The 12,812-nt window shown below is 40.6% G+C and overlaps 1 protein-coding gene across 2 annotated transcripts in view; it reads right to left on the bottom strand.

The window, feature by feature from the left end:
- Window positions 1–12,812, bottom strand: part of tanc1b (tetratricopeptide repeat, ankyrin repeat and coiled-coil containing 1b) — a 111,833-nt gene that overhangs the window by 55,596 nt on the left and 43,425 nt on the right. The window contains exon 4 of one of the 2 annotated variants that reach the window (XM_067603463.1): window positions 8,015–8,119. The exons of the other annotated variant lie outside the window; for it this stretch is intronic. Within the exon in view, the coding sequence (XP_067459564.1) occupies window positions 8,015–8,119 (105 nt within the window). The remainder of the gene's footprint in view (window positions 1–8,014; window positions 8,120–12,812) is intronic. 2 annotated transcript variants of the gene reach the window in all.

The raw sequence follows: 12,812 nt of genomic DNA, 5'->3' as shown, positions 1-12,812 counted from the left end.
ACTAATCAAGCAGACTGCACAGGTGGTGAGGCTTCTGTACAATACAGAAGTAGCCATTATGTCTTGGCACATGTTGGTTATGTGCCTAAGAACAAAATGTGTTAGACAAGATACTTGTATTCTAAGTAATGCCAGACAAGGACATAGATCTAAGTAGATGCTGTGCAGAATATTTACCTTAACTCTTTGACCCATCTACACACTGGGTTGCCTAGTTTGTGCATTGCCTGTGGGCTATTTGCACCACCTCTTAGAAAAGCATTTGCCTTTAATCTTGAGAAACTGAAATATTCTATAAGCCTGTGAAAACATAATCAAATAGGCCTAAAAGTTTCAGGCTGAATAAATTGACTATTATACAATTATAAATAGCAAGAGTGTCTATATAGCAACAGATACTAAATGCTAACCTTTAAGAAGAGCCTTTTGAGAGCACTGGTGTAAAGACAATGCTGAGGTCTGAAAGCCAATCATTATAGAAAGATTTAGCTGGCATTTATTCTGCTATAGACCCTAAATGTTTTTATACACATTAGTTACCTCTCTACATAGAAATTTGCTTTGTCAGTAGCAGAGTCCGCCATTCCCACACTGCATTCAAATGGGGTGCACATGCACAAGGGATTCGCAGAAAGTGATGCATGCACATACTGGACAAAATTCGGAAGACAAGAGCCAGCACATGTGTCCATTGCACTTAATTTGTGTTCATTTACACGTCATTTAATGATGTACTTCAGAAAACCAGAACACACAGTCCCAGAAATCTTGAATGGGTAAAATATTTGTGTCAGCACAAATATGTTAGCTTCAACAGCTTATAAATATACAGTTATGATAAAGACATCAAATTTTATAATTGACGAACAACTGGGGAAAAGATAATAAGCCTCTGAAAGTTAGGTGTCACTACTGCATAATTTCAAAGGCAACTCTGGGGCTTGCATTATTAACACATTCTTAGTGTTACCACCAGTAACCACAGGTGTCACCAAATCAACCAGAACTGAAATACTGAGGATTCAAAGTCAAAGTCATAGCAAACATGACAGGCATACAAAGTTAAACTAAATTTGGTATTTGGTTTGCATAAAGTAAATGGCATTTAGAGTTTTTTTTTACCTTTATTTTCATACCTAGAGGCTGCTCGAAACAACCTCATTCTTATCTGTTGGCCAGTCTTATCTGTTATTGGTCTTGTGTCTTGCTCCAGGGCATGTCAGCTGTGTTACTGAGGGAGGGGCAAGCACTGCTCATTAGTTTCCCTGCCAGATTTCTCCAACCTGTTTGCCGGTCAAATTGGCTACATTTCATTGATATGCTCTCCTCTTGAACCTTTGGGCCACTACTACCCATAAAACGGCACCTAAGGCTTTATTATGTAATGCTGCTGATGTAACATATGTTGTTGTCGTTTATCTAGTCTCACCACTATCACTGATGGTAAAAGTCCGCCAACGTACTGTAAGTACCACTTTAAGTACCATTCTGTTTACCATTTTGGTTTATGAGTAAGTGATATGTTTCTATTAAACACTGTTAGTGTGTGTGGGCTTTTTATAGCAGTAATAGCTGTGCAGTGCATTTAGTGCAGACTGTACCTGATGTTACTACGGTATATGTCCCCCTTTTAGTGGTAATCGCCATAGAAGTGCTGCTCTATAATATTATGAGACGGTATGTACTTTTAAACCAGTGGCATGGTACACTTGATAAAACGGAGTTCACATAATGGTGCAATTCATAAGTAAGACATCCATCCATCAACATAGGTCATACTCTGATGTCAGTGTGGGATTTATCAGTTTCTCAGGCTGTCATGTGCTCATGGAAAGGAAAACATTGAAAGAGGACAGCTATGGTTTTGTGATTTTAAATGCCATCAGCAGCAGAGCACTTCGGACTGAGAGTGGTCTACCTGTCTCAAGATAACCTGACAGTGGGCTGAATACAAGCCAAACCCGCTGGTCTGCCTATTCCATGTACAAAGTTTGGACACACTCATTCAAGTGAACGGAAAGGTGTCCAAACGTTTGACTGGTACTGTATATGTGTGTGTACATTATCCATTGCCATTTTGTCACACACAAACACTAATTGGACAAGTTCCATCTAGAGCCAGTGTGATACATCAGCATGACTGATATTTTCTGCATATTTTAACTTACTTTATTTTAGAACTGTAAAATGTCCTGTTCAGTACACAACTTGATCACATGTTCTTTAATAACCAAATTTAAGGGATCATTTAAAAAAAATGTTATGTTAAAAATGAATTCCTGCCAAGGAATCATTATTGGATTTCATAAATGATCAAATGTCAATATCAGTATTGGCCTCAAAAATTCAATATCTGTGGGTCTCAAGTCCACTCACTATTCCCTCCATTACTACCCAGGTCAGGAGACTGTAAATGGGATTGAAGGTATCTGTCTGTTGCTCTGTCGGTTTGCCAGACTGTGTGTATGAGATTGATGACAGCAAACTGTCTGGTTGGAGGTGGACCAAATGCAGCTGCCACATTACACCAAAAGACAAGTAGCCGTTTTATTACAGTGGAGAGTTATCATGGTTCAATAACGTGTCACTGAAAAAGTGGAGCACTATAACAATTCAGCACTTGTGCAGACCTCCACGACAGCTGAATAATCCCAAGTTAGCTGTTTACACTCAAACATAGTAATTAGATGACAGATTAGTCACAATCTAGAAAGACTCCACATATTTTATAGACATAACAGTGAGTTCAAAATATTTCATGCAGGATCACTCAATTAGAGCACATACCTTTTGCAGTCTTCCCGTAGCAACAGAACCATGTATAAAGAAATTCACATTAAATTATCGTTTCCTAACAAAAACCTATCCATACCCATTTCAGCTACTTGTGTCATCAATTCTGCAAAAGTTCTGTGGAGTGCAAAGGCATAATTGAGAAGTCTTTGGTTAACCTGGTGAATAAGCCAAAGCCTTATACTGACAGAAACTAAAAAGCTATTAGGAGCCTGTACATTCACATAAATGGACTGTTGACCTATAGATATATTTCTACCCAGGCTGTAGACTGCCTTCATCCAAATGATTTGATGAGTGGGTAAAAAGGCTGGGAAATGAGTTGTCTATTATAACCTACCTCCTGCAATTTTGCATTGTATAAAATACCATCCAGGAACAATGAGTGCAGTCAAAAGAGGAACATGATTGCTCTCATGGTTCTCATAACTACTCTAATCTCGATTAACCCAGTTTATTAATTGGTCCCATCTGAATGGACTTCACACATCTTTATTGGTTATAATATACCACTTAAAGCTTTTAAAACTTTCCTTTTCTGCCTTGCCAACTGCTCTTCAATAATATTTGTGAGAGAAAGGCCAGCTCTCCACTCGTACACCACTTGCCGTCCTTTAAGAATCAGTTTAAAACATCATAAAGGAATTGACATTATGTATGATTCTTAAGTGGGCATGATAAAACTGTGGCAGTAGGGCAAAAACTGCTTTGTAAGTACACAAGAGGTAGAATAATTGCATTTATATGGATGGAGGGCAGTTATAAGCCAAAATGGCTGCCTAACACTTCATACTTGGATGAAAATGAGCTCCCTCTGCTATGTATCTGATTAGTCCTCCATTTCTTACGCTACCCTGGAGATATGGAAAATCCAAGGATGTGACAGGAACCACTTTGTTATTCCAGTAACTGTACAGAAAATGGAGGCAAAAACAAAACAACATCGTTATCTGCTGCCTGAGGAAGTTTATGAGCAGGTGTGAAATAGCAGCCTTGTGGTGCAGTGATAGAAGAATGAAGACGGAAGAAGGAGGAGGAGCAGAAGAAGGATGGAGGAGGAGGAGGAGGGGGAACACCGTGAACAGACTGGCTCCACAGAGCTGTCTCGGCTCTCTCCCTGCCGAGAAAACAATCCAGCCGGTGCTCATTAGCAGCTGGAGTTTCATTACCACAACAGTGGAGCCTGTTTAATGAACCCTCGATGAGAACATGCATCCTGCTTCCCCATTTGAGTTCAGAGGTACTAGGTGACGTGCCCCCCTGAAGCACGTTGAGTGCTGTTATTGCACTTTCTAATGTTGGAACCGCAAATGTCCTTTACTGCATGCACATATGGTTTATTCAATGAGACATTACAGTATATTGAGGTGAGACTGTTGTTAATACAGTGTCTCCAAGTAAAATGAGCTGTTATTATTGTTGTTCTAATGGTAGATATAGATGGCATTTCATTAATAATTTGACCAACAGAGCTTAGGCTTTTTCATGCAGCGATTCAGCCCTGTGGGACACAGCGGCTGTGCTTTAAAGGATCCTCTAGAGATGAGCAGCAAAGATTAATGAAGCTTCCTCATCAAATGAGGGGAAAAGACAATATATAAACTTTCAGCCAGTTGTTTAAAAGAGGAAATCAACAATGAATCTGATATGGAGAGACATAGATCTAATACTCTTTTATGGCAAAAAAAAAAACTACAGCCCCATTCATCTCTGTTGCCTCAAAGTTACTGTTTTACTAAATGGTTGATGGTGAAGAAAGCTGCCTAAATATCATTTGAAGTTCTATGAAACAGTAACGATGAGTCTCGATTGTGCTGAGTCTTTATAAATGGTACCAAATTGAGCCAGTTTGTACAGCTGCTTTATGGGTAACTGATCCACCAGGTTCACTCTTCAATGGAAAGAACTCTGCCTTACATCCCTCTGTCTCCATTTCTCAATACAGAATCATACCAAGACAACATAAATTATACAACATTATCTGTAATATCTTATGAATGACTAATTCGAGGTGTGTGTAAAAAGAGGTCACCGGTGACACCATGGTTTCCTACAGTACATTTACAAAAACATTCCTTGCATGCAGCCTGCCAGACCCCAGCTGTGGCTGCGAGATCTTGCATCAGATTACATCTTGATATCAGGAAATAAGAAAAAGATCAGACCATATTAACCAAATTCACACATGGCCACAAACCCATAAGGGGGACAGGGGGGGAGACATGATGGCGGGAGAGAACGGGACCTGAGGTTGAGTCTTGATTGACAGAGACAGAGCTCTGAGACCACAGCTGAAACAATTATAACTGCCGGACTGTTAACCGCCTGTAGCAAATGCACTCATGCACACAAACACACACATACCTAAACAAACATAAATGTGCTTACAGACACACTAGCTAAAATTAAAAAAACAAACAAACAAACACTGCATTTAAACACATGCACAAGAAACTCTATCCTTCCTCAAAGCTATGTGAGACAACTCTACTGTAGGTCAAACCCACGTTGCCTTTTTTATCCTACAGCACAACCTGCTTGTTCACAACACAGAGCACTGAAAAGCTGTGCAACCTAATAGAGAAAGAAATGAATACATTCAAACTATACATGCAAGGTTTAATCATGTCCACGCTTGGCCAAAATGACATGCATACACACACACACACACACATACACCCACACACACACACACACACAAAGCCCCTTCACATCTCTGAAAAAAATCACTTGATTTGGGCCCTAAATGTCACACAGTTCTTATGCTGCAAACTCCCAATGAGTTTTCCAACTCAGTTTCTTCCGGCGCCGTGTCAACATGCTGACACTGTCCTTGTTACAAAAGCTGCAATGTCAAACAACCCTTTCATCCTGTCTCAGCAGTTAGAAAAAAAGCCAGCATTGTTTACCCTCTCTGAAGTAGGTGACTATACAGGCTGAAAGACGCTCTCTTTATTGAAAACAGAACACTGGAGACATCCTTGTCACATGCGCTCCGTGACGCACATAAATACAAGAGCATCATGTTGCTGTAGTAGGCCTGCGCCCTTGGAAGTAGCACGCATGGTCTTAAAAAAAAAAAAAAAAAAAAGCACAAATCCTATACAGTATGTGTAAATGAGTTCACATGGGAGAGTAAAAGGAGAGGCAGAGCATGTGTAGCTGTGCTCAAAAGCCTGTCATCTGTGCATGGGGCCTCATCTAACTACAGCTGGGTTGTCACAATTAGCCGTCATTAGTCTAGGTTTTATACAGTGCCCTAATTGTGCATAATTAGTTGAATAACTTGACCCCTTCCTGGAATTTCTCAGCAGTAAACTTCTTTGACTTGTTAACTACGACTGTGAGGAGAAGGAGGTAGATAGTTTATACGGCATATCTGATTACATTTATTGAATAATGCCACAAGTAAGTAGCTGTCTGACCTTAAAAGCATATTGTTTCTTTCTTCACTGTGAGAGCTGAGTCAATATTTGAGAACATGTACGAGTCATTCCCAAAGCTAAAAGCCAGACTTAAACGTCTTGGATGCCTCGAGCTGTTCATGGAGACTGTTGTTATGAACTACAAAAATGTGCTACATTAGGCTGGGTCCTTTCCTAGAGAGTGTGATGTAATTTCTTATTTGTCATCAAATCACCAGTTTGGAACAGTTCACTCTTGAATCATTGGGAGCTGACTAGAAGAATAAAAACATGTTCAATTTTTAGCCTTAGCTTGATTTTTTTTTGTGTACTCTGTGTTTGAAACTGAAGCTGTTAGATGTCAGTCTCTATTTTGTGGCATCAAAAGGATTCTCTGGAGGCTTGGTCAGTAGATCTGTCACATACTTGTGAGATAGTTAGACCTGCTATAATGCCTGAAGAGTAATTTTAGCCTGGCACAAAATTAGAGAAGAGGCAGTACAGAGAACACGGGGTTAAAACAACCACAACAAGGGCTACAACCGTTTTTTAACCTTACTCACCTTGAATATTATTTTTCTTTACTCTGTGATGGGAGGCAAAGAGGAGGGAGGTGGGAAAGCTTTGGAAAGACAGCATAGGCGTGCGTGTGGGGAGTGGGAATGTGTGTATTTATATGCAAGTGCTTCAAGGAGGATCTCAGGTCTGCAGAGGTGGGCAATGCATGGTGAATAGTAGAAAGGTGTTAAGGTATGGTGAGAAGGGGGAAGGGGGTGCTGTTTGTGCAACCTGCAGTAGATTTGCATTTATACTTAAAAATATTGTACCATGACTTATCCAACTGCTCATATTCTCCCCCTAATCAAATTTCTATTCAAACAATCCAAACTAGGTTTCTCAAATCTTTTGTCCTGAGAACACAACTCATAAAATGATCTTACTCACACTGCCAGTTCACCAGCTGGCATGAGATAACATTTATCAGGCGTCCACTATCTGCCGGTAGTCCGCTCAAAGCCAAAACACTGCTCTGTGCCAGCTGAATGTCAGACACACCCTCGTGACTTGGTATGTAACAGTCAACAGTGAATGGGCTGTGCCGGGTTACTACCGTCTGCATATGTGAGCCATGTAACACTCCAGAGGGCAACGCTTTCTATGATGCCTTTTGCTAAAGATAGTGCATCCTACAACTCCACTTAAACCTATGGGGAGGAATTTGAGCCCGCCCTGCTCCGTTGGAAATCAAAACAGTGCACTTAGTGGAACATTACCCCTCCACACACAAACACACAACGCCCAACACAGGAGAGAACAGGCAGCAATAACACGAAAGGCACACCTCACAAAAAAACGTGGAAACAGAAGAACACACACGCACATGTGCAATTACTGAGAAATTAAGTGTATTGTCCTCACTACATTCCCGTGAAACAAATCCAGTGTCAGACAATACATCCCCACACAGTGGAAAACGGACCCCTCTGTAATCTAAACACACACTTTAAAATAAACACAGCACTATTGTGTGTTTGTAGAAGGGGCTACATGAAGGAACAGGGCTCAAACGCAACTGGTACTTACATGGACCACTCCTGAAGGAACTGATGCTATCCTTAAATTACCGAGACCTATCCCTGATCCCATGGACACGGCAATAATATTCTATGGCACACAAGAATCACATACAGCTACAGTTCACAGTATGAACGTAACGTTGTGGATTCCAGCTGACACGAACATTTGTCACTCTTGAGCCAGTTTATTAAAGTAACTTTTTCCAAAACACAAGCAGACAAATATACAAATGTACTCACCATTGTGGGAGGACTCCTTGTTATCAGCCACCTTCCTCAGCGCTGAAACGATGGCATCAGAAGGAACACGAGGACTCTCCACATATTTGGGCTTCCTGATCGGACCTGCCAGCACGGACCGAAGATACAGGGGATATGAGAGAGAGAGCGAGTGAGAGAGAGAGAGAGCGAGAGAGAGAGAGAGAGAGAGAGAGAGAGAGAGCGTCAGACAGAGAGAGGGAGGAAAATAAATGCAGAAGAGAATGAGAGAAACAGAGAAAGAGAGAGCGTTCTTGCTGGATTAATGTGTTCCAGATGGGACTAGAGATGAGAGGTGGTGGTGTCTTAGTTGGATGGGCTTGGCTGCACTCTGTAACTAACATAAACTCACACTCACACACACACACACACTCACACTCTCTCTCAGACAGCTCCCTGTGCTGATAGCAGTTCTGGTCTGTCTGACAACCCAGAATATTGTCTGCATGGCTGGAGACTCCCAGTAAAACACTACTAGCCAGCTCTGGGAATGTAAACTACAGCAGGAAACCACAGCAATTAGCCTCTTAGCGAACTTTAAAAATGAGCGATCAAACACACACATGCACTGTTGGAGATGTGAGAAACAGCAAAACAGACAAAAGAGGAGTTTTTTTTTTTCTGCTTGTTGATCTGTGAGCTATCCCTTGAAAGTATGCCCTCCTATTGCTGCAAGGATACGTTTGGATAGATTAAGGTCCAGGTGTCCTGGTTCAAGTCAGATGATGTAATTGGGACAGCAGTACAGGGCTTTGAGGACCATCTTTAGCGAGGAGTCAAGGTTAGCTGGCTGCTCTGTTCCCTCTGCACACACCGTGACAGAATTAGAAAATCCCACAGCTCCGCACAGAATGCTAGCTCACGGTGCTGAATTTTGTGATAAACCATCACCATACTCACCCCACTAGAGACACGGCTCCTTTTGCAAAATTTCCATGTTTTGTGTGTGCAAAAGGATTTGTCCTTGTTGTTCTACAAAATATTCTATAGAAAAATGTAATCTGTCCTAAAGAGACAACAATGAGGTAATTTCTTTGAGTGGTGGCAAAGGCCTGCTAATCTTTCCAAAGAATGGCAATAGAAATGTTTATACATCCAGGAAATCCAGGAAAGACACTAGACTAAATACTAAGCCATGAAACAAACATCTCCCAAGCAACTAGCTGTGTACTTTCAAGTCCTCTACTTCTTACCCACATTTTCCTGTGTAAAAAAGGAAATATACTCCAGTTGAAACATAGAAGCAAAAATTAAACTGCAGAAAATAATCTGAAAACAAGAGGTGACTACAATTCATATCCATCAATCCATAGAAAATAAGAACAGCCTGCCTCTCTTTGCTACAGTCTCCCATGCAGCCTTGACCTATTGTAACCCAATCCAAACCTCCTCCTCCTCCTCCTCCAGACTCCTGTTATCAGATGACTGTATGTGTAACCCCAGTCATAACATAAAGATTAGATGGGAGAGCAGAGATAGCCATTTCCTAATACCACTTCCAATACCAGTCACTCCCACCTCACAAAGAATCCTCTAAATCAGATGGAACAATTTCTTAAACCACAGCTGCGATCATGGCCACAGATACTAATAGTGGAGTGGGGGGGTTCGTGAGGTTGGGGAAAGGAGGGAGTCACGGGCAGCCATGTGAGAGGAAATGATATGGAAGTGTCACTGCAACAAACCGAGCATGAGAGTCAAAAGTCAGCTTGATGCACAGTGCCATCTATGGTTATGCAACTTGAAATGCATAGTGAGGAACGGTGCTTTTGATACCCTAGAAGAGCTTCTGCCTCTGTAAACTGTTCTCTTGCTTATTAGCAGAAGTCAGACACAAAGCTAGAAGCAGAGGTTGTAGTAAGTAGTGGTAGAGTGTGAGCACGAAAATTGCTTAAAGGTGATGATAGTGCTGTTTAAAAAGCACTATCATCTAAGGTTAAGATCTCTGTCAAATACAGATGTTACAGCCTGACTCTGAACCTATTCAAAATGTGTAAATAGATGCAAATCTAAGCCCAAAATAGACAGTGAAGTATCCACAAAAGCAATCCAAGTCAGCCTGTTATTTGGAAGACAAAGCCAAAGAGTCCTGAAAACCACCATTCATCTGTGGATGGTCAGGCACAACCTATTAGCCAGGAGTCACACGGCTCCAATTAATGTGGGACTGCACAGACAGAGAGAGCTGTGTGTGAGAGACACACTTAGTTCAGGTAAATATCTTGGACCAAAAGAGCACTGTCTAATATGTTCCCTTGACTGTATTTCATCTAAAAACAACAGGGGGCATAGTTTGAGTAATCTAAACCATATGCTTAAGTTCAGTTTCAGTTTACAAAAAGTGCCAGGAGGAACACAGGATCCACACATGAAATAACAAACATGTGGCCGGCAATCCTGGGTAATTTTTGGCCACATCTAAGGGCTGATAATACAGGGGAGAGGCAAAAGGTCCTTCAGCAGCACTCTGATGTTTGAGCATCAGCACATGACACACAAAGCACAGGGGGGAGTTTCTTTTCCATTCAAAATCTCATCTCCAGATTTAACGGGGTGCCATTACCACTGTGGCTCTCTGAATGGAAGCACTGACAAATTGTAAATTGAAGTCTATAACAAGCATGAAAAGGTCTGCAAGGCTGGAAAGTGTCTGACATATGACCCTTGAAGGACAATAACAGAGGGGCAGATATGAGACGTGCATGTCATTTTCTTTACACCTCGGATACAAAATCCAGACAGTAAATACATTTAGGTGCTCATTAATTGGTTCACAATTATAGGAAGATGTATATATATTCACACACACACACATACAAATATATATATAGATAGGAAGATGATCATCAAGTTACATTATTTTCCCAAATTCTGCAATGAACCATGGAGGAAAATGATAATGAGAAAGGACACCACCAACTATCAACTTGGTCACATCTCTGCATTCTAACTCAGAGCCAGACACGACAAATTAAAATGCATTAAGTCTAAGTATTCTGAACATACCCCATGCAGAGAGGACGAATGAGAAATGTCTCATTCTGATGTCCTCCAAAAAGCAGGCAGGCATTCCTCTGAGCAAAGAAAAGCTAGCAGATGGATTCAAAAGTATGTTGAGTTTGAAGAGAAAGAAAGGGAGACAGTTCTGGTTGTTAACAACACTGAAAAAATATATATTTCTACTCATCTGATTGAATAAAACTTGTGTGGCTTTGAGAGGATAAAGTCACTTTGAGAAATAGTCTAAGCTGAAAAAGGAATCTGGTGATTATTGTACACAACTGCAACACATGGATTATCTAACAAATAGTGTTGCAATTAACGACTTGTTTCATTATCAAAAAATCTACCAATTATTTTCTTGTCTGACATTCTGTCTATAAAATGTCTGAAAATAGTGAAACAGGCCTGTCACTATTGCCTAAAGTTCAATGTGACTTCTTCAGATGTCTTGTTTTGTCAGAAAAACAGCTCAAAACCCAAAGAAATTCAGTTTACAATGATACAAAATACTCTTTTTCTTTTCTCTTTTTGTATGAAATACAAAAAGAGAAAAACAGCAAATCCTCACTATTGAGAGGCTGGAGGAAGGGAGAGTTTGGCATTTTGCTGGGAAAAAATGAATTTGAATGATCAAATTTCAACATAGTTGACAATTAATTTTCAATTGACTATTTGTTTAATCGATCAATGTTTCAGCTCTACTAACAAATATTAAGTGAGAGAAAATATGTAAGAGGATGCAGAGGGAGCGACAGGTCAGACAAGAGCCAAGTGGAATAGACAAAACTGAAAAAAAGACATGCATGCTTCACGTGATCAATCCCCCAAAAGTACGGTGTAATTCCAATATGCAGTAGCAGTGTGTCCATGTAAATAAATGTGTAAATACATATGTTATATAAATAGGAAGTAAATTGTGGAGGAGGAGATGGGTAAAGAGGGTTTTTTTTAGTGTATCTCTAGGGTAAAGCAGCCAGGCGAGCTGATATTCACTGTGAGACTCAGGAGTCCATGACCAGGGAGCTTTCAATCAGCCGGCACATGCACACACACACACATACCAAACAGTCCAATACCTATGACCAACAACTTACAATGTCCAGTCAATGCCGGTCAAAGGGAGGATTGTTCATGCTTGGGAAGTGATCAAGGAGTTTTCCCAGCATTCTTCAAGATGGATTCTTGACTTCTTCACATTTCAGCTTTTCAATGAGACAGTGTGCGAAAAACAGTCTCACAACAGCCGTCTTTATGCTCCAAAATGTCATTCTTCAACTGCAAAGTGCTCCATGACTCAAAGTGCTGCATGACAAACTCAGAGCTATTGAACATCTTGTGGAGAGGATGAGATACACTTGGTCATATTAATAGCTGTACCCAAGCTACCAAGTTTTCACCACTATGTGCTGAAAAACAGCTGAGAAAGTATTACAGACATGGTGCTTTGTGAACTTAAAATGCTGATTTATGAGTCCTTCCCTATTCATAGCCTGACATATTGCTATTATCCCCTCTGGTTAATGCAATTCTGCATTCGGCAACTGTGAGAGACTGGTGATCTTTTGCGACTAAACTGTATGTTTAATGGTCACAACTAATCTCGTACATGCTGTTTTACAGGCTGGTATGAATTATATTTATTAGTCTCCACTTTGCACATGGTCATACATTTTCTGGAGATACAGTATATGATTTGTTCCTTTCCCCCTAACCATTTACAACCGCTATATAAATGCAAGCCATTAGTATGATACCCCACTATATCATATGAGCATCC

Source organism: Thunnus thynnus, chromosome 11, assembly GCF_963924715.1.
Source record: "Thunnus thynnus chromosome 11, fThuThy2.1, whole genome shotgun sequence".
Taxonomy (NCBI): Eukaryota; Metazoa; Chordata; class Actinopteri; order Scombriformes; family Scombridae; genus Thunnus; species Thunnus thynnus.
The sequence above is the reverse complement of the archived record's forward strand: the minus strand, read 5'-3'. Positions and strand labels throughout refer to the sequence as shown.